This window comes from Mobula hypostoma, chromosome 9 (assembly GCF_963921235.1).
Source record: "Mobula hypostoma chromosome 9, sMobHyp1.1, whole genome shotgun sequence".
NCBI classification, from domain to species: domain Eukaryota; kingdom Metazoa; phylum Chordata; class Chondrichthyes; order Myliobatiformes; family Myliobatidae; genus Mobula; species Mobula hypostoma.
The window spans coordinates 49,480,990-49,505,727 of NC_086105.1; the positions used below are offsets into that span (position 1 = coordinate 49,480,990).

The following is a 24,738-nucleotide window of genomic DNA, read 5'->3' on the forward strand; positions in this document are numbered from 1 at the left end:
AAGTGCTTTACAGTCAATTAAATTCACTTCTCTTTTGAATATCATGTAGCAATTGTGGCAAATTACCAGATGACTGGTTCCTGTTGCGCTGGTTGAGGGATAGGTTCTGGCCAGGACTTCAGGAACAAACATTACTTTTCTTAAATATTTTAAATTTACCTGAGTTTAACATTGCATCTGAAATGTCACTGATGTGATGAATATCACCCTGGATACCAAAACCTACTTGCTGCAGAACTGGCTCAAATTTCAAAGATTACAGATAGACATCTACCTTTGAACTGGTTTTCTTGTTTTCACTTACACTCCCCAGTGTAGGAGGAAGGGATTAAAAAAGAGAGAAAACCAAAACAGGTCACTGGGAATTATTCCAAAATGGCAACACAGGTCTTGTCTAACACAAGAAAATGGGGAAAATAAGCAGGAATAGAAATTAAAGTGAAGATATGAGAGCATGATAGCATATTGGAGCATAGTTAAAAACCAGAATGGGCAAGTAAGTAGCTGTTGGGTAGTTATGGTTACAGATAATGTGAATAAATCGTCTGGAGGAATTAAATATCAACATGTTCAATTATCCATTCAGGGGAGCTACAAAACACCACAGAGTTTGCGTCATAAACGAGAAATTCTGCTGATGCTAGAAATCCAGAGTCACACATGAAATGCTGAGGAACTCAGCAGTTCATGAATCATCTACGGAAAGGGATGAAGAGTTGGCATTTTTCATCAGGCCCGAAAAGTTGATTTTTAAAAAAAATTCTTTTCCACCAGTGCTGCCTGACCTGCCGAGTCCCTCCAGCATTTTCTGTGTTATAGAGCTTTTATCAGACGGATGGCTCCTCAAGTGTCACATCCCATTCTGGTAGCCAACAATCAACACTCAAGAACCAATGCAGATAATAGACAAGTGATTTCCTGTGTCAGGAATCCACATTACAAGTCCAGAATGGCTAGGACTGGCCAGTGAGAAATAGAGGCATCTGTGAAGTGACTTTAATAGAACCATACAAGGTGGTTAAGAATGGGGGGGGGGCAAGGGGAGAATAGAAATTGCCTGGATTACAGAATATGTACTTAGGTGCAAAGAGGTATTAATTCAGACAGAGAAGGCGCAACTAGATCAGAATCACAAAATTCCTAATATGGAGTGATCGATATTGAGATTAAATCCATGGACAATGTAGTGGAGCCAGGAAGCCTTGCATCCTCCAACAGTTGGAACTGATAACTGAGACATCTCTTAGTCCATGAATCAACTTTATTCAGACCAAGAAAAGGCTTAACATTAATATTACCATCCTCCCTCTCACCTACTTGACCCCACCTCCTTATGAACAGAAAAACACTATAGCTAGAAATGACTTTGGTTGTGAAATAGCTAGTTTGACTTCCAAAGGTCAGAAGATGGACCTCACCCCCATCACCTAAAATTCCAAGAATTTGGTGCAGTTTAAGTTTTACATGTTAAGTTTGTCTTTGTTTCTCACTAGCAACAATTTAACGTCAGTCAACGTGATGGGTAGCTTCAGAGACAGAACATCATGATGGAAGTCCAGCTGTCAGACCCATAACAGATCATCTCTTCAATGACATTCACACATTTATTGTACATTTCATAGGATAAAGAACGAACTTTACAACAATCAAGGATTAAAAGGTCCTGGAAGAAGAGTTCAAATTTTGACAGGAATGTCTTCCCACAAGACATGCATTTTCAGAAACTGAATGCACTGCTGTGAGCTCCAGAGATATTGTGGATGTACACAACAATAAACTTTGTGGAAAATGCATCCAAAGCAGAGGGTTTAACATAACCTCAATATGATAGTTGAGCCAAATGAACTGAATGACTACAACTCCAACCAATTGCATTTAATTCTCTTGTAAATAGCAGATGGGAGAACCTGCTGGTGCATGCAGTCTGTCCTACACAGTGCTAGTCTAAACATCCACTTTATCAGTAGTCCCATTCTGAGCAGGGAGTAGAACAAGACCACAAGACATAGGAGCAGAATTAGGCCATTCAGCCCATCTAGTCCTCTCCACCACTTCATCATGGCTGATCTCATATCCTGTTCAACCCCATACATCTGCCCTCTTACCATCTCCCTTGATGCCCCGACTAATCAGGAATCTATCAACTTCCGCTTTAAGTATACCCATGAGCTTGATCTCCACTGCAGTCTGTGGCAGAGCATTCCACAGATTCACCACTCTTTCACTATATGTAAAAAAAAATCCTCCTTACTTCTGTTCCAAAAGGTCGCTTCTCAATTTTGAGGCTGTGCCCTCTAGTTCTAGATATTCCCACCAGAGGGAACATCCTTTCCACAACCACCTTATCTAGTCCTTTCAACATTTGGTCGGTTTCAATGAGATTCTCACACATTCTAAATTCAAGTAAAGACCCAAAGCTGCCAAATGCCAAAATATATTAAACTTTCTGTTTCTATCTCAGTCCCTTTAGCTGATTTAAACTGGTATCACAACGGTTGCAAAACACAGAACTGTACCAAAACCTTGGAGTTCAATGCTCCATCATTAAGGTGGGCAAAAGAGAAGCAGGCACATTGTCAAAATGCATCAGTGCTGATTAATGGAGCATTTGGATCACATAGTAACAGAAAGTAACACATGTTCTCCTTGAATTCCTGAGAAGGGGACAGACCCCAGTTGTATCTCCATTTCTGCACCCTGCTCAGAATAAGACTACTGTTACTTCTGACATGGAACTGCTCTAACTAGTGATTTCAACACACTGGGAATTAGACGAGGATCTAAGATAAAACACTTTGATTCAGGAGAGACCACTCCTCGATGCAGTGTGCATTAATGCTCTGAATGAAGGGCTCCGTTCTTACCTCCAGGTCAATCATGTCTTTTGGAAGAGGAGCCTGCGGATTTTCACCATCATCCTGGACGGCAATCATATCCCTCTCCATTTCAATCTCCAGAAATCCTGCAAACCCAACAGTACAAGACTCATACCAGAATAAGGCTTAGTATACTACCAGGGAGGCTTAAAAAGAAAAATCACAAATGCTAGAAGTAAAAAAAAATAGAAAATGCCAAAAACACTTGAGGTACAACCAGTCTCTGCAGAGAGAGATGAAGGTTTCAGCTTTCAGGCTGATAACCTTCCAGCATCATCAACTGGAAATTCTCACAGCTCCTCTCCCCAGGAATGCAGCCTGAGCTTGTGCCACTTAAGAGATCAAAAAAATAATCTGCAGTCACAGAAAGTGTCCGCAACAAATTTTGATTCCAAAGATTGTGGAATTGGGTGTCACATTGAAGAATGGATTGAAAGACAGCTGCTGAAAAGCATGATAGGAGTTTCTGAACCTAAAAGGAAAGGGGAACTGTTAAGGGCCAACATTCCATGGGAGGACTATAGCTGGTCAATATCTACAGCTAAAATGCAGATTTATAAACAGGTTGTATAACATTGACATTTACTGCTGCTTCCAAATAGGGCAGAGTTAAAGGTACTGATCAAAAATATAGTAAAAGAAATAAGCTTGCAGAATGCAAAGATAAATGGCAAATTAAATTCAATGCTAGAGGAAGTTCATTTTCAAAGGAATTGGAAGGCCACATTCCTAAATTGGGTAGGGTGACAATGATATGTTTCAAACTAAAAAAAGACAAATTGAGGTTTATTTCTAGAGGAAAAGGATAAAGAAAAAGCAGAAACATTGCCATAAATTTAAATTATTTCCTTTAATTAAAATTGCACAGAGTTTTAGATTCCAGAGCCTTACACTGAAATACTGTCAAAAGGGAATTATTAGGATGCTACATGAACAAAAAAGGGAAGATTGAGCAAGTTGGCTTTTCCCTTTAAGCCAAGTGAGGCTTGACAGACTAGAAAAAAAACTTTTTTAAACCTATATTGTCCTTTCTCTTTTCATACTTCTGTCAGTTCAAGTTGTCTGCAGAAATGCTACAATTGGTAACTTCATCTAAACCAAATTGTTTATATGCCTTTGTATCTGTACACTGGCTCGTGCCACTTGTGTCCAATCACAGTTTAACAGCTGTATTAAACTAGGGATTCCAAACAGGACACAGTTGAAGTACTGATCAAAAATATACCACAAGAAACAAGCAAAATGGCACATTTTTTTAAAATTGGGTTCTATCACTAATAATTTTTCATAATCACACCTGTTATTTTTACAGTCTAATAATGCCACTCAGTAAACAGCTCTTATTTAGATTTTGCCACATACAGTAATACAGTTAGCTGAAGTTTCATGGAAATAGTTAAAAGGTATATGACAAAATGTTCAACAGATTATATATTTAAATACAGAATAAATTAGAACACTAACAAATCTCCTACGGTACCATAAAACTGCATTAGTTCCTAACAGTTATCTGGAATTTATTCGGTGTACACTAACATGTTCTTTTGATGGACTGCAAATGGACAAAATCAGCGTGGACAATTGATTGCTTTCATACAATTCTATCGATGATTGCATCCTCCAAATCCTTATTTCAATTGTAACTTTCAAAATGATTGTTGATACCTTCAAGTTCTTTGTGGTTCCTTACTTGAAGTAGTGAAATAGTTTCATTTTCACTCTCAACCTTTCTGGCATCTCAAAGCCTGAATGCTTGAAACCACAGTGAATAAAACAGTTCTGAATTGTCTTACTGTTTACTTCTCACCAGCTATCAGTGACAAAAATCACTGCTTTTAGAACATAATCACACAAGTGACGCTACTTAAAACCTGTTTGCTTAAGCATGGTCTAGTGTTTAACAGACGCGAGACGTGCACGCAACTGATGCAAGTTAGAAAATGTTCAGCAACAGTCTCCTGCCCCAATTAAGCAGCGTTACATCCCAAATAAACAAAGGGAATCCCAGCTTTTTTTTCCTCAATTTGCTTTTGTTGTTGTAGAATTGTCCCAAATGGAAAATCCTACAAAAAGTAGTGGATCCAGCCCATTCCATCATGGGTAAAGCCCGCCCCTCCATTGAGCAGAGTTACACACAGTGGCATCCATCATCAGGGACCCCCACCACCCAGGTCATGCTCTCTTCTCTCTACTGCCATCAGGAAGAAGGTACAGGAGCACATGAATCACACCACCAGATTCAGGTACAATTATTACCCAACTATCAGGCTCTTGAACCAGTGGGGATAACTTCATTCAACTTCACTCGCCCCGTCACTGAACTGGTCCCACGACCTACAGACCCATTTTCAAGGACACGTCATCTCATGTTCTTAATATTTATTTCATCGCTTTTGCAGTTTGTCGTCTTTTGCACATTGGTTGTTTGACCACCCTGTTGGGTGCGATCTTTCATTGATTCTATTATAAAAGTTCTTAGATTTACTAAGTGCGTCTGCTGGAAAACTAATCTCATGGTTCTGTATGGTGACGTGCATGTACTGGATAATAAATTTACTTTGAACTTTTGAGAAACCCTTTCATCTGTTGCAGAAATTCAAGTATTTAAAGAGCTCTTCTATTGATTATGCTAGTCACAAGGCAGAAACAATTAATGTCACAAAACCATTTTGGAGACTTACGAAGAATTCTCTCCATCACTTCACAGCGCCTGACTTCATTTACAAACTTCCGCTGGAACAAATTGACACTTGCGTTCAGCTGTGGGAAGAAAACCACACTTGTTGCAGATTTGTTCTCCTCCAGTACATGTTATTACAACAGGAATCCCTCAACACCTCCTGCACGGTGCATTTATTCCACCACCTCCATTCCAGTTACTGACCATCACTTTCTGAAGTCACAAATTTAAAAGGCCCCATCAAACATGCAAAAAATGACATATTCACACCCACATTTACCAGTTGGGAAGATCTCTCGATAGCTCACTTGGCCACCAGCAACAGGAAGATCCCAGTGTTAATCAATGACCCACTGATGAATGGGGTGGAAAACATACAGGCTACACTTACCTTCGGAATTGGAGAACCAGTCCCGGTTGTGTGATTTGCAGCCTCATAGAAAACAATCTTAATTCTAGTTTCAAGCTACCATTTGGTAGACCTGTCAGGGTAACCTACCCATACTGATCCAACAAGTCCTATACACTTTCCATCCTTGTACCTAACCCGAATGTGGTGCTGGTGGGAAACCAATTCTATTCCAGGAAGAAGCGGGGGTGGGGGGGGGAGAAAGAGAAATGTGGACGAGTAGAGGAAAATTAAAACAAAAGACAATTGAGTGGAAGAGATTCATATCCTACTAGATATCACTAAAAATAAATCAAATATCACAAATGCACCCTTATAAAGTTCAAAACCTCCCTTTGCACCATAAAGCATAGAAAGACAGCATAGGTTGCTTGCAAAAGGTAGCATAACACTATTATATACCCAGTTTTATTTCTGCCGCTGTCTTAAGGAGATTGCATGTTCTCCCCGTGACCATCTGGGTTTCCTCCAGGTGCTCCAGTTTCCTCCCACATTCCAAAGACGCATGGATTTGCAGGTTAATTGGTCATGTGGGTGTAATAGGGAGTGTGGGGTCATTGGGGTAGAAGGTGCTATTACTTTGTATATCTAAAATCATTTTTTTTTAAAAAAAGCCGCATCTTTTCACATTGTTGGGAGGCTACATACACACACCTCAAGTATCGTTTGAATACATGTTGGCTTATTTCACGAGTCGATTAAGTGCACTGCACTGTGAAACTTAAAACAAGCACAAACAGAAGCAAACACAGTGCCAGCTGGCTGCAGCTTCACAGGTAGAAAATGGAGAAGGGCTGAACTTTGAATTAGTTCACCAGTGCTAACACTTCCCCTTGAACATTGTGGAACAGAGCCTGGTACTGAGCTTTGGAGACTGCCTTTGCTGAGCAGCTCCTCAGCAAGTGAAACACCCATTCCTAAACAATGTGACACGAGCTGATAAGAGGCAGTCAGGCTGTTCGAGAAGTGGGAACAATAAATACTCAGCTTGCCAGTGATGACCCTTCCCCGCGATAGATTTTGAAAAAATGGGAGGCTGTGGATAACGGCTACTCACATCACGAAACTGCATGAAGCCCAACTCTCCCAGCTCAGAAATGCAGCAATAGGCAGCCTCCACTTGCAGGAATAGTTGGGTCAGACACATCTCCTCACTTCGGAATAATGATGCCATCCTGCTGTTTCACTGAGGAAAATTTAAAGAATGCAATAAGTAAATGCGACTTGGGGGAAAAATAATTTGTTTTAGCTGCAAGGGAGAAAATAATTCAAGATTGTTTATTGTCTTTCTTCAGTACACAAGTGTAAAGGAGAACAAAATGATTGTTACTGCAGATCAAAAGAAGAAATAAAAACACAATAAGCATAAAATAGAAAAAGTATAACTATAAAAACAAACCTATAAAACACAATGCACATGTAACTGAGTGGCTGTAAATATACAAGATTAGTTTGTATACATAGATTGCATGTACATAAAGTGACAAGTGCAGGAGTATCTGTGCATAGGGTAACTGACAAGAAATTATAACATAGCAAAGTGACTCTTGGCAAGGCAAAAGCTTCTCAGTAATAGCAGGGCATATCCTATCAAAAAGGCAACTCTCCACATTACAGTTTATGATTTCACTTGATGAGTCTGATGCAGGATTTTGATCAAAAATGTCTAAAATTCCTTCCCTTTACACCCCCTTCAGTAAAGATCATTCAACCTGCTTTTCTTCCAAATGTCAGTATCTGCTGTCTCTAGATTCCACCACTGCAATCTCCATAAAGATCATTTAAAAGGACCTCCACCTTTAATAGCTTCTTCCTGTTGGCACCACATGCCACTGAGGAGGGGCTATTGGACTCAACACCAAGCAGTGACTTGGTGGGGGCAGGTAAACCACTGGCGGGTGGGGGGGGGTGGTCACAGCCCAAAATCTGGAGGTGCTCAGTGTCATGGAAATTCAAGATCACATGGGTGCATCATAACATGAATTATAGAAAATTTATTTTTAGGAGCCTTTTAGACTATACCTATTGAAAAAGAACAACCTACTGTATCCCACACCCCAATACCTGGTCTAGGTCCATGCAGATCACAATCCTGCAGCTACACACCCAAATCCTGATAGCTTCTCCTCCACTACCCTTTCAGGCAGCAAGTTCCAACCCACTGTCTAAATCTTTCATCTCCATCTAATCCCTGTATTAATTTTTTTTTAAGTTCACTCCCCCTGGTTTTGACCCCTCTGCCAAACAAAATTGGTCCTTAATCCCCTTCCATAGGCCTCTAATGATTTTATACCCCTCAATATCCCACAGCCACCTCTGAGATTTATCCAATCTTTCCTCATTGCCACCGTTTTCCAGTCCAGGCAACATCCTTGTTAATCTCCTCCACTCTCTCTCCAATCACAGGGCGGTAAATAGGAAATGCATGGAGTAACAGAGGCAATAAGGAGAGAGAGGCTCAAGAGCCAGGGAATAGGGATGACCAGAGGAATGGAGGATCATCTGGAAAAGGAATGTAGATTGGAGACTAAATGGGGAATGTGGGAAAACAGGGGACAAGTGGCTGGGGAAAGAGAGAGAGAGAGAGAGAGAGAGAGAGATGGAAACTGGAGAGTGTTGATGCAAAGGAAGGATAATAAGGAGGGAATGAGATCATGGGAAGATAGAGGCTCAGCTTGTGTCAAATAACACTTAGTATGGGGAAGGGAGACTAGTAAAAGAGGCTCAAACATAGAGAGGGATTGAGGCATGGGGTGTGACTGGAAACCAGAATTCCCTGCAAAGGCAAGAGAGCAACACCAAGGAGATTGATGCAAAGAGCAGAGAGAGGAGCTGTTAAACAGGAGACCTGGATAAATGGTGAAAAATCATCATTACAGGTGGAGAAATGAAGAACAAGACAGAGACAAAAGATTCTCACTGAAGAAAATACATGGGAAGAGGAGGAATACTCTTGAAGTGTGTGCTGTAAGACTGAGTATTGAGTTACAGCCTAAACAAAAACAATAATGGAATGAAACTGGCCTCCACAATCCAACTTTGACTTGTAAAGTCCAAGGTCAGACAGGCTCAACTTCCAAACAAAACTGCAATTCGTACAGCTAAGGAGATTGAAAGAGCATATTAGGGAATGTAACACAATACAATGGGTGCAGAGAATATTTCAAGACAAATATTAATTAGGGAAAGGGTTTACCACTACTTACAGGTCAGATATCAGGGCTTTACACCTTATGAGTGAATTACTGCATCATTGTTGGTTATTTCATTAAACTAAGCATTACTAGCATTATTATTAGTAATCAGTCCAAGGTCAAAGCATTACCACCAGTTGCCTCCCTCTTTACCTGCTCACAGGTTCCTGAATCTTTTTATACAACAGGACACACTACACCACCACACAATAAAGTAAAGGCAACAATACTGGCAAAAGTCATGTGACTGATATCATGTGATGAGGCACCATCTGCTTGCCTATCATGTGACTAAACATTCACGGGTCCATCCAATCAGCCATGCCAATACTAATCTCTGTTCCAATGTCTGGGTATTGTTCATTAGGAATTTTATGACTGCTGCTTAAGAAACCTGATTGAAGCTTAGAGTATGTAATTTCTCTGCTGCGTTAGAAATAGCAGGTAAAAATAGAAGTAATTGTTTCTTTGTTAACTAGGAAGCATTTTCTAGGCTGCATTAGAAAAATAAGAGCAACACACAAAATGCTGGAGGAACTCAGCAGGCCAGGCAGCATCTAGGAAAAGAATACAGTCGATGTACAGTCGTATAAGACTGCCAAAGGGTTTCGGCCCAAAATGTCGACTGTATTCTTTTCCATAGATGCTGCCTGGCCTGCTGAGTTCCTCCAGCATTTTGTGTGTGTTGCTCGGATTTCCAGCGTCTGCAGATTTTCTCTTGTTTGTGTTAGAAAAATAAGAGACTTCTTCTCTAATTCTTTCCCGATTCCTCAACCAAATCTTACTCCTCTTTTCCATCATCCCAACTCAACAGCACCTTCCTGATCTTCATCACTAGGAAGAAGAAGAGGAGGTCCTTAATGAATACTTTCCTTCTGTATGCACTAGTGAGAGTGACTGTGTAGAACAGGCTAATATGCTGGGATGTGACAACATTAGGAAAGAGGATTGAAAAACATTAGGATAAAAAAATTCCTGGGGGCCAGATGGAATTTACCCCATGTTGTTATGGGGAATGAGGGAAGAAATACTACACCTTTGGCAATGATCTTTGCATTAGCAGCAGGTACAGGAGTAGTGCCTGAAGATTGGAGGGTGGATCCTTATTCCTTTGTTCAAAAAAGGTCATAGAGATAATCCTGAGAATTAAAGACGAGGGAGTCTTACACCAGTGGTGAGCCATCTATTGAAAAGGCTTCTTAGTGACAGGATTTACAAATATTTGGAGAAGCATAGTTTGATTAGGGAGTCAGCATGGCTTTGTGAGGGGCAGGTCATGTGATCCTGTTTGAATTCAAGGAAGTGACAAAACAAATTGGTGAAAGTAGAGCAATGGATGTCACGTTTATCGATCTTAGTAAGGCTTTTAACAAGGCTCCCCATGGTAGGCTCATTCAGGAACTCCGGAGGCATGGGATCCAGGCAAACTTGGCTGCATGGATTCAAAATTGACTTGCCAATAGAAGGCAGAGGGTGATAGTGGATGAGACGTGTACTGTCTTGTGGTCCATGTTTAGTGGTGTTTCACAGGAATCTGTCTGGGACTCCTACTCTTTGTGATTTTTATAAATGATTTGGATGAGGAAGAGGAAGGGTGGGTTAGTAAGTTTGCAGATGACGTGATGGTTGTGGAGAGTGTAGAAGATTGTCAGCGGTTAACATGGGACATTGACAGAACACAGAGCTAGGCTGAGAAATACTAGATGGAGTTCAATCTGGAAAAGTGTGAAGTGATGCACTTTGGAAGGTTGAACTTGAAGGCAAAGTACATGCTACTTTGCACAAGGCTGGGTTTTTAGCAGTGTGGAGATACAAAGGGATCTTGGTGGCCACATCCATCAACCCCTCAAGGTTGCCACACAATTTGTTAGGGTGGTTAAGAAGGTGTATGGTGTGCTGCCCTTCATTAGTCAGGGGATTGAGTTCAAGAGCCTTGAGATAATGTTACAGCTCTATAAAACTCTGATTAGAACGCACTTGGAGTTCAGCTCTGTTCACCTCATTACGGGAAGATTTGTGGAAGCTTGGAGAGGGTGGACAGGGGATTTACCCAAAATGTTGACTGGATTAGTGATCACGTTAGGAGAACATGAGCTTTTCTCTTTGGATTGGAGGAGAATGGGGGATGATTTGTTAGAGGTGTTAACATGATTAATGACATAGAGAGAGTGGACAGCAAACACCTTACTCCCAGTTAGGCAAGGAGTAATTCAAGAGAGCATCATTTTAATCTGATTGCAGGACTGTATAGGGGGGATTTTAGAGGCAAGTATTTCGCAGAGTGTGGTATGAGTGTGGAATGCCCTGCTAGAGGTGGTAGAAGAGGCAGATACATTAGGACATTGAAGAGACACCTACATAGGGACATGGATGAAAGAAAAATGGTGGGTTAATTGGGAGGGAAGGGCTAAATTGATCCCAGAGCAGGTTAGAAGGTCAGCACAACATTGTGGACCAAATGGCCTGCATTGTGTTGTACTGTTCTATACTCCGTGAAGGAGACAGCCTTCAAGCACAGGAGAGCACCACCACCTGAAGGTACCCTACTAGGTTACACGTGCCTCGATTTGGAAAAATATCACTAATAGCAGAGTGAGAGCTCCTTCACCTAAAGGACTGCAGTAATCAATAAATGCTGGTGACATATGGGTCCTTAAGGCTGCTGAAGCCAGAGGTGATAGTGAGGATAAGCTCCCACTACCTATTAAATGGTCCCAATGGCATGTGTCTGAAATAGCTTCATACAACTAAGTCCAGCTCCTGGCCTTCACATGTGGCTTAGCTACTAAGCCCAGCGGAACCATTTCGACGGACAGGAGAAGGGGCAAAGGCTGGCTTCTGGCACCTTAAAACCAGTCACTTCAGGCAGATGGGGCTCGTCAGCCGTAGTTGGCAGCCCATCTAGGAGAAGGAAAACTCTGATCTCAAGCCTCCACTGCTTTCAGGCTATACCCACTCATGGGGAAGGCTTCAGGAGTAAAACCCCAAGAAAAAAAATCTGGCAATACCCGCAACACTGCTGGTGTCACACTGAACCGGTCTCTGCCGTTCCTTTGGATTCATCAACTGCACGGAGAGGGGGAGCCTGATAGAGGGGAAACAGCCTGCTCTCTATGTCATTCTGCCCTGGCTTGCATATCACGTCGACAGCTGAGAAGCAACATCCGCGGTCGGCCCTGACCAACGCAAGGTCTCGGAACGGTAACACACCCCAAAGAAGTCAATAAATTACAAACTTTCACCTTTGTGAAGACTCCTCTTTGGAAACAGATCACAACGTTAATGGAGTTGCACTACATTAACTACGAAGAGCAATGGGTCAGGATTTACTAACCATTAATCCAAAAAGAAAGACGCTCTTCACTATATTAGGAAGTCACGGTAAGGAACAGCATCTGTGTATACTGACCTCAGGGGCAGCAGTTTAGTTGATAATAAAAACTTTTCTTTGTGAAAACAGCCCGAAGTAGCTTTGAGCAAGTTTCTACTGAAACACTGCACGGTGAAACATTATGCTCACTTTACCCATATTTGGGACGGCTTTGATTAGACGGATCACAAGGACAGACTGAAGGCAGAGATAGCCCAAAGCTGTGCCACTCTTGGTTAGACTGCAAACACTCCATGTTTGGGATTTAGCACAGGAAACATCAAATATATTTGTAACCATAACAGATTGTATCTCTGGGGAATGGACAAAGAGTGTCCCATACACCACTATTCAAAAGTCACAATTCTGTGTGGAAAATGCCAGTTATTAATCCCATCTGATGGGATTTACATGATCTTTCATGAAGTATGCTTACAAGTGAAGGAAAAGATATTGGTGCAGCATTTTCTGGAAAAAAATAGCAGCAAGTTTAAGGTGCTTGCTGTTACAATATATAACGGGCCCAGTGACTTGTAGCAACTAAACTACAGTGAACTGTGAATCTCCAGTCTGTGGGCCTCACTTGCCTTTGAGCGCAGCAGAATGGATCCAGTTCTACTCAAATTTTTTTAAAAACTGCACCGTGGTGAGAAAATCAGGGTGCTGTGGAATTGCTTGCTCGTGCGAAGCTCACGAAATGAACAGCGTACATGGTAATTAATAAATACAACAGTAAACAGAATGATGACTGCAAAACAACAGAATCGTGCAAAGAACAGGGGTGAAATCTGAAGTAATACAAAAAGAAATGCTGAAGGGGCAATAATGGAAGAGGTAGAATTGAGAACACCGCAGCACCACAGGGAAATAGATGTTAGAGAAGTGACTGGTTCAGAAGTCTGATATGAGTGGGGAAGTAACTTCATGATTCTTGTTGTCCGGGCATGTAAACTCTTGTATCATCTCCCAGATGGTAGAAGAGTGAAAAGGGAATGGCCAGGGTGGTAGGAAACCAAGCCGATACTGTTTGCTTCCTGAAGAAATGCATTGTAAAGATGGATGAGATGGAAGGAAGTGACGAGCTTGAGATGGACTGGGTAATGCAGGTTATATCCAGCCCAAAGGAGAGCAGTTGCCGTACCAGGCGGAGATGTAACACGTCAGGATCCTTTCTAGGTTCAAGAGAATCTTTGTGGACAAGCTGAATCTTCCCACGTGCCTCTTTTCACGACAAGATATAAAGCTTACAATAGAAGTAATTTAAACTGTGGGTACTTAAGAATAATTTCTTACTTTCAGAATTCAAAATCCCCCTTATATCTAATTTGGCTCTACTTACTAGGTTTAATGCAGCATCAATCGTCAAACCTCACTGGCTAAGGAGAGACGTATAGGCTTAGGAATCACGTTACATCTCAGAAGGAAAGTTAACTAAAAAGAAAACCCAAAGTCTTTTACTGGCATGTAAATAGTTATTGGGCAATAAGAGGCAGGGTGGGACCTTTAGGGAAAGATTAATACAATCTTATGGAGTCCCATGTGATCAAGAGTGACTTGCTTACATTTCCAGTTTTTGGGTTCAAAGTTAGCTAATGTAGTTAGCTAATCTTCCTTAAGTGGGGCAGGAGGGACCCAGTGGGGCAAACAAGTGGGAGGTTCGGGAGGTGATGAACTCTTTCTGCCACCTACACAGGCCTTTAGTGTACTCCGGCAGCATGGCCAGGAGGTTTTCAGGACCACCCTGGAACCTATGAGCTGTACAGACAATCGTGATAAAGGGTCACAGCCTGAACACATTGACTGTTTATCCCCTTCCATAGGTGCTGCCTGGCCTGCACTTTGTGCGTATTACTCAAAATTTCCAGCATCGGCTGAATCTCTTGTGTTTATGTGTGTGTTAGGCAGGGAGGGTAAACCCTTGAATATTTTCTCAGTATTCTTGGTAACCTCTTCGCATGAGAGAGTGTGGAAAAGAGTGTAGATTTAGGGAGTCCAGTGCTGTAATAGGAAATAAGTGCCTGAGAGTAACTAGAGTGTCTGTGGTCAGGACAATGGTCTGGGAGAGGACATCAATGTTGGTTTCCTTATCCTTTCAATGAACTTGTAGGGACATTAGTTACACATGGAGCTTAGGAAAATAGAGGGCTATGGTTAACCCTAGGTAATTTCTAAAGTAAGTACATGTTCGGCACAGCTTTGTGGGCCGAAGGGCCTGTATTCTGCTGCAGGTTTTCTATGTTTTCTATGTTTCTATATCTTTGCAGGGTCTTGAGATGCCTGCTAGCCCAGGTGAGAGAAACATATAAGAGGGCAGAGGTCACCGCTGCCCAGGAGCTTCTTGAATTTTGTTTTTGGTTTGAGGTTTTGATCTCAACCGCAATTTTCCTCAGTAATCAGAAAGCTTAGCTGGTGCTTTGATGATGAGATTCATCGTTAACGTCTGCCTACAAACCCAGGGAAGTGATCCAAGTTTTCCAAGGTACGTTTCAGAAGGCAGCAGTGTACACTGAAGTGATGCTCTGCAGAGTATCATCGACAGCTCTTAAGTTGAAGGTCCGTCTAGTATGGACAAGATTACACAGTACACCCCATCTGACCTTAATTATCCAATTCAGTAGCTGGGATAGATAAAACACAAAATGTTAGAGGGTAAAATAGGTGGTATTTTCAAAGTTACATACACAAAATGCTGGAGTAACTCAGCAGGTCAGGCTACATCTATAGAAAGGAGTAAAGAGTCTATGTTCCAGGCCGAAACCCTTCATGAGTCCTGATGAAGGGCCTTGGCCCAAAACGTCTCTCCAGGGAGCGGAGGGCATGCCTACCCTGTCCTCTTGCTCTGTATTTCACAATTACGAAGCTGTTTTCTCTTGATTTTTTTTTGTCTCTGTAATCTCTCTCATGCACCCACTCATCGAGCAAACGTGCTTGCATAGGAGATTCTGCAGGTGCTGGAAATCCAGAGGAACAAACTCAAAATGCTGGAGGAGCTCAGCAGGTGAAGTGGCCTCTATGGAGAGAAATAAACAATCGACATTCCAGGCTGAGATCCTTCATCAGGACTCCCCCAGTTTCACCCTATCAGAGGTAACCCCCTCCCTCGCCCTCCTTGCAGTTTATTTACTTACAGCATTGTAACAGGCCCTTCTATGGCCAAGGCTGCCCAATAACCCATACCCATACTAACCCGTACATCTTTGGATATAGGAGGAACCTGGTGCTCATGAAGGAACCCACGCAGTCACGGGGAGAACATACAAACTCCTTACAGACAACGCTGAGAACTGAATCCCAATCACTGGCTTTGTAAAAGCATTATGGCATTATGCCAACCTCTTCACTACCACAGACCCCCCCCGCAACAAGCTCCTTTTGACTTCCTTTCCATTATGACGAAGGGTCTCCAACTGAATTATTGATTCTAATTCTCTTCCCACAAATGCAGCCTGACCTGTTGTTGGCACCTTGCGGTTCTTCAGCAGCTGTCCATTCTGCAGTGCCTTCAAGCTCAGCAGTGAACATCAGATGGATGACCCGATTTTGGAGAAAGGACAGCCGAGATTTCTCCGTAAAAGATATGGGGCTTTAATTAACGATATTGGGTGGGAGTAGTTGTTTCTAGTATGGTAACCAAAAGGCATAAATTTAAGCCATGGACAAAAACAAGTTATGAATTCTTCTTGTACACAGTGAGTTGTTAAGGTCTGAAAGGAAGATTGAAGTAAATTCTGTTCCAATTCTCTGAAATTAGTGGATAAGAAGAAATTGGCAAATGAAAGGAAAACAGCAGGGTATGCAGCCAACAAAAAGGCTTTTTCAAAAATTGCACAACAGACCCAAAGAACTCCCCTTACGTTATACAGTTCCAAGACTATTGGCAGTCTTCTACAGCTTTGTGATATACCAATGTAATCGATTTCTGTAAAGATTGGGTATTTACATTGCAGCAAATGCACTGAGGGCTGACTTCTTTCTCAATTTGGTGCTATTTTCAGTCTCTCAGTTCCCACAACTCTGATTTAAATGTCACTGACTGTAATTGTAGAATGCAATACTTTCTTTGTTCTCTCACAGCTGGGAGAGTGAACATGCTTTTGATTCTTAAACCACTACTAGAACAGAACTGGGAGGAGTTATAGGAAAGTTAAGATCATACCCTGGTACTGCAGGCAGACAAAAGCACTGATGTGTTGGGACACTTACCCGCAGAATGTACTGCACGTTCTCAGTACTTGTATAGTCAGTAATTGCTGATATTCATGCAAGATTCATTCATCTAGCATGTAACCTGCATTGCTCTGGCACACTAATGTGAAACGCTCTACGAACACAGTCACACTACATTCAGAGCAAAATGAGTTTGGTGGCATAACACAAGGTCAGTATTTGTCTCCCTTGAAATGGGACCCTCCCTCAATATGCAAAGCTATTTAAAATATGCAGAAATGGAATATAGGTAATATATCATCATGAAAACGTGCTTTGTTCAGCTCCTAGAAATAAAGTCACAAAAGCCTTACAAATTTAGTAAAAGGCTGATTTCACATGTGTGAAAAATACAAAGAATTGTTCATCGAAAATCAGACGAGAAAGATGTTAACTCACAGTGTGGAGAACCTTTTCCTACTCCTTCGATGAGTCCCAATCCACCTGCCGTGTAGCCGGGGCAATTGCTGCTCTGAAGGCTTTCGAGAGCAGCCCGGTCCTATGTGCAATGCCTGATGTGTGGGCTGTGGGTAGGGAGCAGTAGCTATATCATTCACAGTGCTGTCGGGAGGGAGACAGGTCTGCGGCAGTCGCCGTACAGCCAGGTCAGTTTGCTTTCACATCAACAACCACACCTACCTGTGAAGTTAGCAACCACACACAGTAACCCACCCCTAACCCAGAGCAGTCTCGAGGAAGAAAGTCTTACATTTACTTGGTGTCTTTCACAACCTTAGAAGCTATTGAAATACATTCCTCACAATGAAGTACTTTGAATTACAGCCATTCCTGTAATATGTAAAACACAATCGCTAATAACCATACATGCTTCCAAAAGGGAAACTAGGTAATAAAATTGGTTCAAATATAATTACTGGGCAAAAAACTAAGGTGAGCATCCTACCCATCACTGGGCAGTGTTTTGGGCTCTTTTACATCCTGCTGATAGGGGAGCAAAGGGCTCTAAAACTGCCCAATGCATCACCAGCACCAATCTACCCATTATCAAGGACATCTATACAGAAAGGTGCTGGGAAAAGGCCAGCAAAATCATGAAGGATTCCACCCACCCTGCTCATGGACTGTTTGCCCCATTCCAAGCAGAGAAGAGGCTATGCAGTATCTCTGCTGGGACCACCGGACCCAAAAAGTTACTTCCCCCAAGCTGTCAGTCTGATCAACACCCATTAATCCACCCCACCACCACTACTTTATAATTTCCTGTCAGAATCACCGATGTACAGATACTCCTGTACCTAGCATCACTCAATGTATATATAATCATTCCATGTATACAAGCTAATCTTATGTATTTCTATTTATTGTGCTTAGTGTGTTTTTATGCTGCTTCAGATCTGGAGTAACAATCATTTTGTTCTCCTTTACATTTACATACTGCTGAATGACAATAAACAAGCTTGAATCTTGAGATTACTCTGACAGTGCAGCATTCCACTATTTCACATTAGAGGGCCAGTTCAGACTTTTATACCCAAGTTATCAATGTACTTATCACGGTTAATCACTATCTACCAATTGGTTGCCTGATAAGCTGAAGGTTTTGTTTGTTCTTTTGTGGTCTGTTTAAGATTCTAGTATCATCTCCATATGTAAAAATGTCTTGCAGCATCAATTACTCTGACAAAGGTAAAAAGTACTGTTGTCAGAATCTTAAACAAAAACTACAATATCAGGCTGCCTCTGAGGAAATGAAACATTATTAAAATCTTGATATATTACATTGTACTCAGAACTCCTGACAAAGGGTTAAAACTGATAGACAAGATGGACTCATTCTTGGTCTTGGCCACTCACGTTCCCACCCTTGTGCCAGTCCCATGTCTGCACTTATTTGGAGGTTTACTGTGCAAACTATAGGCTATCTCACAAAGTGGAACATTCAGCTAGCACCAAGCTGGTCTCAGGCAGCAAGCTCCTCTCATAACATGCCGCGATGGTATTCCCGTAAATGATTCCTTCAATTAGGATTGAACTACTTTTGAATGTCACTGATGATCAGATGCATTTGAAAGCAGTTAAAGAGAATTTAAATATTTTTAAACTATTTATTTAACATTTAAGAGGTGGCACCATGGTACAGCTGGTAGAATTGTTGCCTCATAGTGCCCAAGACCCGGGTTCAATCCTGCCTTCAGGTGCTGCCTGTGTGGAGTTTTTGTGTTCTCCCTGTGACTGTGTATTTCTCCTGGAAGCTCCAGGTCCCACTCACATTCCAAAGATGTGCAGTTGGTAGATAAATTGGCCAGTGAAAATTGTCCCTCCTGAGTGGGTGAGTGTTAGAATCAGTGGGGAGTTGATGAGATTGTGGGGGAGAATCTTTTTTTAATTGAATTAATGTAGGATTAGTGTAAATAGTTGATAGTCCACATAGATTTAGTGGCCTGAAAGGCCTATCTCCATGCTGTATCTCACAATGACTCTTTGAACTTTGTGAAGGGGGTGCAGGGTACACGCTCTTTTGGAGTGGAAGGGGAAATAAAGTCCAACGTGAGCCTGGGGTTGGATTTGCAGTGAAGACAGAGATCGCTGGCAAGCTTGCTGGACCTCAAAAGGGCGTGAATGTCCAGCTCATGACCACAAAACTCCTGCTGACACACAGTAGGAAGCATGTCACCATCATCAGCACTTACACCCCAGCCATGACCAACCCAGATGATGTCAAGGGCCAGTTCTATGAAGAACATTCAGTTATTGCCACTGTTCCCAAAGCCAACAAGCTTATCATCCTTGGTGACTTCAATGCAAGGGCAGGCTCCGACAACACCTCCTGGGATAGGGTCATCATGAAATATGGCATTGGCTGCTGTAACAGAAGTGGTTTTCTACTGCTCCAAACATGTGCCAAACCTGAATCATTGATCACCAACCCCACCTCCTGCATTCCCACCCGTAACAGAACTTTGTGAATACATCCCTGCTCTAAGCACTGGCATCTAATTGACTACGTCACTATCAGGACAAGAGACAGGCAGGATGTAAGGGTGACAAAATCGACAGACGGTGCTGTATGATGGACAGACGACTGTTTCATCATTTCTAAATTGAACGTCCATATTCAGCCCAAGAGATGCCCACAAGGAAAGGCAGCCCCAAAATGGCTGAATGTCTCCAATCTGAAAAGCAGCAATGTGAAGCAGTCTTTTGTTGACACTCTGGAAGACCACTTAAACTTCAACCCCTGGACAATCAGAATGTGCTAACTGATTGGTCAACCCTTTGAGAGCTGATCTACAGTATAACACTTCAACAGAGATTCTGAGCCTGCTACCAGAAAGCACAAGGATTAGTTAGATGAAAATTGTGTCAACATTGTACAACTGCTGGAAGAGAAACATAAGACCATAAGACCATAAGACAAAGGAGCAGAAGTAGGCCATTTGGCCCATCAAGTCTGCTCCGCCATTTTATCATGAGCTGATCCATTTTATCCTATTTAGTCCCACTGCCCCGCCTTCTCACCATAACCTTTGATGCCCTGGCTACTCAGATACCTATCAATCTCTGCCTTAAAGACACCCAATGACTTGGCCTCCACTGCTGCCCGTGGCAACAAATTCCATAGATTCACCACCCTCTGACTAAAAAAATTTTTTCGCATTTCTGTTCTGAAAGGGCGCCCTTCAATCCTGAAGTCATGCCCTCTCGTACTAGACTCCCCCATCATGGGAAACAACTTTGCCACATCCACTCTGTCCATGCCTTTTAACATTCGAAATGTTTCTATGAGGTCTCCCCTCATTCTTCTAAACTCCAAGGAATACAGTCCAAGAGCGGACAAACGTTCCTCATATGTTAACCCTCTCATTCCCGGAATCATTCTAGTGAATCTTCTCTGTACCCTCTCCAATGTCAGCACATCCTTTCTTAAATAAGGAGACCAAAACTGCCCACAGTACTCCAAGTGAGGTCTCACCAGCGCCTTATAGAGCCTCAACATCACATCCCTGCTCCTATACTCTATTCCTCTGGAAATGAATGCCAACATTGCATTCGCCTTCTTCACTACCGACTCAACCTGGAGGTTAACTTTAAGGGAATCCTGTACGAGGACTCCCAAGTCCCGTTGCATCTCAGAACTTTGAATTCTTTCCCCATTTAAATAATAGTCTGCCCGTTTATTTTTTCTGCCAAAGTGCATCACCATACACTTTCCAACATTGTACTTCATTTGCCACTTCTCTGCCCATTCTTCCAATTTATCCAAGTCTCTCTGCAGACTCTCTGTTTCCTCAGCACTACCGGCCCCTCCACCTATCTTCATATCGTCAGCAAACTTAGCCACAAAGCCCTCTATTCCATAGTCCAAATCGCTCATGTACAATGTAAAAAGAAGCGGCCCCAACACTGATCCCTGTGGAACACCACTGGTGACCGGCAGCCAACCAGAATAGGATCCCTTTATTCCCACTCTCTGTTTCCTGCCAATCAGCCAATGCTCTATCCACGTATGTAACTTTCCTGTAATTCCATGGACTCTTATCTTGTTAAGCAGCCTCATGTGTGGCACCTTGTCAAAGGCCTTCTGAAAATCCAAATATACAACATCCACTGCATCTCCCTTGTCTAGCCTACTGGTAATTTCCTCAAAAAATTGTAATAGGTTTGTCAGGCAGGATTTTCCTTTAAGGAATCCATGCTGAGTTCTGCCTATCTTGTCATATGCCTCCAGGTACTCTGTAACCTCATCCTTGACAATCGACTCCAACAACTTCCCAACCACTGACGTCAAGCTAACAGGTCTATAATTTCCTTTTTGCTTCCTTGCCCCCTTCTTAAATAGCGGAGTGACATTTGCAATCTTCCAGTCCTCCGGAACCATGCCAGAATCTATCAACTTTTGAAAGATCATCGCTAATGCCTCCGCAATCTCCACAGCTACTTCCTTCAGAACACGAGGGTGCATTCCACCTGGTCCAGAAGATTTATCGACCTTTAGCCTACTCAGCTTCCTGAGTACTTTCTCTGTCGTAATTGTGACTGCGCACACATCGTCTCCAACAAAGCTATCCTTAGAGACCATAAGCCCATCTCAAAGAAGGATGCCTTCAATAACATACAAAGGACTATACAACACAAACTTTGCCAGATCCTGGCTGAGCAATAAATCTGATGGATTGCAGGTGTATGCAGATAGGTATGATTTAAAGAACTTTTACGTTGTATTAAAAAAAAAGCCCATGATCCCACATCATAAGGATCATCCCTTCTCCTTACTGCTGATGGGAACACCTGATCATGGACAAAGAGAAAATTCTTCATAGGTGGGTTGATCACTTGATCAGTGTTCTGAATCGTCCTTCGACTATAAATGACAAAGCCTACCTCAAGTACCTGTCAATGAAGCACTGGATGCTCCACCAACCTTAGCCAAGTGATACATCAGCTGTCTAGTGGCAAAGTGCTTGGACCACTTGAAATACTAGCTGAGGCCTAAGGAAGGAGGTGCAGTGCTGACAGAAAAGCTCTGTCAGCTCTTCCAACTCATGTGGCAGTAAGAGACGATTCCACAGGAATTTAAAGACGCATCCATCATCCACCTGTATAAGCGAAAGGGAAATGCACAGTCCTGCAACAACTATCGAGGAATATTCTTCTCTCTTTCGCAGGCCAGATCTTCACCAAGCTTCTTCTCAACCATCTCACATCACACCTTGACCGGGGACTCCTTCCAGAGAGTCAGTGTGGATTCTGGAAAGAGAGTGGGATTATCGACATGGTATTTGCAGCAAGAGAAATGTCAGGAGCAAATCGCTGACCTATCCTCCTGCTTTGTTGATCTGATTAAGTCCTTCGACACTACAGCAGCAGAGGGGGTCTGTGGAAAATCTTGGCCAAGTATGGATGCCCAAGGAAATTCATCACCATGGTGTACATAGCAATTCCATGCAAGCTAGAGTTCAGGGCAATGGTGACACATCCAAGCCCTTCCCGTCTCAAACCGGGTCAAGTAAGGCTGCATCTTGGTGCTAACGCTATTGATTCTGGTGTTTTTCTGCCATGTTGACTGATTGCATCAGAGACGATGATGTAGGCATTGCCATCAGATTCCGCACTGATGCAAAACTGTTCAACCTCAGGAGGCTCCAAGCAAAAACTAAGGTTATGACAGTCATCATCAGAGACTTCCTTTTTGCTGATGACTGTGCCCTCAATGCTAGTTCAAAAGATGATATACAGAGCTGTGTTGACTAGTTCCCTGATGCATGTACTAACTTTGGGCTTACCATCAACACCAAGAAGACTGAAGTAATGAATCGGCCATTTCCAGGGAAATCATACAATAAGCCAAGTGTCACAATCAATGTTCAAAGACTCGACCCAACGAACAGGTTTAAACGCCTGTAAGTATAGTCATCGGCAGACTTTATACCAACGTTTGGAACAGAAGAGGCATAAGTCTACAGATGAAGCTCAAGGTGTATAGGGCAATGGTACTTCTCACTTTGCTTTATACCTGCAAAACATGGACAGTGTACAACGGCATGCCAAGAAACTGAACCATTTCCACCTAGTCTGCCTCAGGAAACTCCCCAACATTAAGTAGCAAGGCAGAATCGCGAACAGAGGTACTTACAGGTAGGCCTGCTGGGTAATCTACGCCGTCCTGCCGCAGTACCAGATACTCTGGGCAGGCAATGTAGCTCACATCGTCTGCCTCAGAGGCAGCTTTGCGGCGAACTACAGAAAGGGAAGCGTTCCCATGGTGGCCAATGGAAACGCTATAAAGACATCCTGAAAACTTCACTAAAAGCCTTTAGCAGAATCTCGGACACAGGATCGCAGGATCGGGTAGAGTGGCATTCCTCCCTCCATAACAGTGCAGTCACACATGATGAGAAGGGACAATTGTAGCAGAGAGATGTAGGCTGACAAGGAAAGTGTGAGACAGCGAGCCCCAACCCAACAAGACCGCCATCTTCTGTCCATAATGTCAACAAACTTTTAAAGCGTGGATTGGCCTCTCTAGCCACCGACGTACTCACAGACAGACTGCGGATGACTAGAGTGGACGAACAAGCGATCCCAGAATGACTATTTTTACAGAATTATATTCATTAAAAGTATTAAGCCAAATACATTCAACACTTACGCTCATATCCTGTTTTGATCGGATTTGGGGCTCCCAATGAGCGGTAAAGCTGATAACTGGACGGGAAGATTTGCAGTCTCCCTGCCAGCACTTGGCGCTGGGTCCGAGTCACTCAGTCGGTGGTCAGGAGTTCGGCGTTGCGAAGTCAGAGACAATTTGACCCGCAAAGAGCACCTTGCTGGCTGTTCTCTCCTGGACTGCCCCGAAAGCCAAGTGTGTTTCAATCCATTAACTTTTCGGCATTTTTCTCCGAGGCAGACTGCCCTGCCCTTTACAGCTGGACTGATCCTCATTCAGGACCAACAATATTCTCGGAGGATCTGCGGAGCAGCTTCATAAACACACCACCTGATCGTGACATAGGCTAGAACTTAGAGAATAGGTTTATTAAAAGAAAAGATGCCGCTGAAACATAGATCACAAGTCTTGACTCTATTTCCAAATTAAAGAACTTAATTGGTTGCTTCATGAACACATGAATTTCTTTTTGAAACTCAAAACAAAATACTCGAGACTATGCTAACTCTGCCAACAACAATAATAAACCTGGAACACTAACTATTTTCATGAGGTGCAGTGAAGCAAGAAGTTCTGGGAACAGGTCGGCAATTATTACCTGGCGTCCTTATTTTGAAAGCTGCAAGGCAGTTTATATTTAACATTTGCACATATTTAAATCTCGCTCTCCTGAAAGGATTTGTGTAGTACAGCCCACAATCAAAGAGAAGCTGCCAAAGAAAGGTACCTAGAATAATGCCGATTATTTTCCACATGAAAGGATGCTGAGATACTCTAATTCCTTGGAGCCCCTCTCACTCTGTTAATCGTGGACACCAATCAGACCGAAACTGTGGTTCTTCCACAAATGTCCCCACACAATTGATTCCTGGGC

At 42.5% G+C, this 24,738-nt stretch overlaps 1 protein-coding gene across 5 annotated transcripts in view; it reads right to left on the minus strand.

Annotated features, from left to right (window-relative positions):
• Nucleotides 1-24,377, minus strand: part of LOC134351712 (V-type proton ATPase 116 kDa subunit a 4-like) — a 78,001-nt gene extending 53,624 nt beyond the window's left edge. Inside the window, exons 1-5 of one of the 5 annotated variants that reach the window (XM_063058268.1) lie at nucleotides 23,847-24,375; nucleotides 17,135-17,259; nucleotides 7,023-7,151; nucleotides 5,558-5,636; nucleotides 2,865-2,962 (exon numbers count right to left, since the gene is read on the minus strand). In XM_063058268.1, the coding sequence (XP_062914338.1) occupies nucleotides 2,865-2,962; nucleotides 5,558-5,636; nucleotides 7,023-7,139 (294 nt within the window). In that variant the 5' untranslated portion in view covers nucleotides 7,140-7,151; nucleotides 17,135-17,259; nucleotides 23,847-24,375. Of the gene's footprint in view, nucleotides 1-2,864; nucleotides 2,963-5,557; nucleotides 5,637-7,022; nucleotides 7,152-9,312; nucleotides 9,332-17,134; nucleotides 17,260-23,330; nucleotides 23,537-23,846 lie in introns of those variants that run through there. The other 4 variants (XM_063058269.1, XM_063058270.1, XM_063058267.1 and 1 more) reach the window with 4 other exon arrangements.
• Nucleotides 24,378-24,738: the final 361 nt, after the last annotated feature.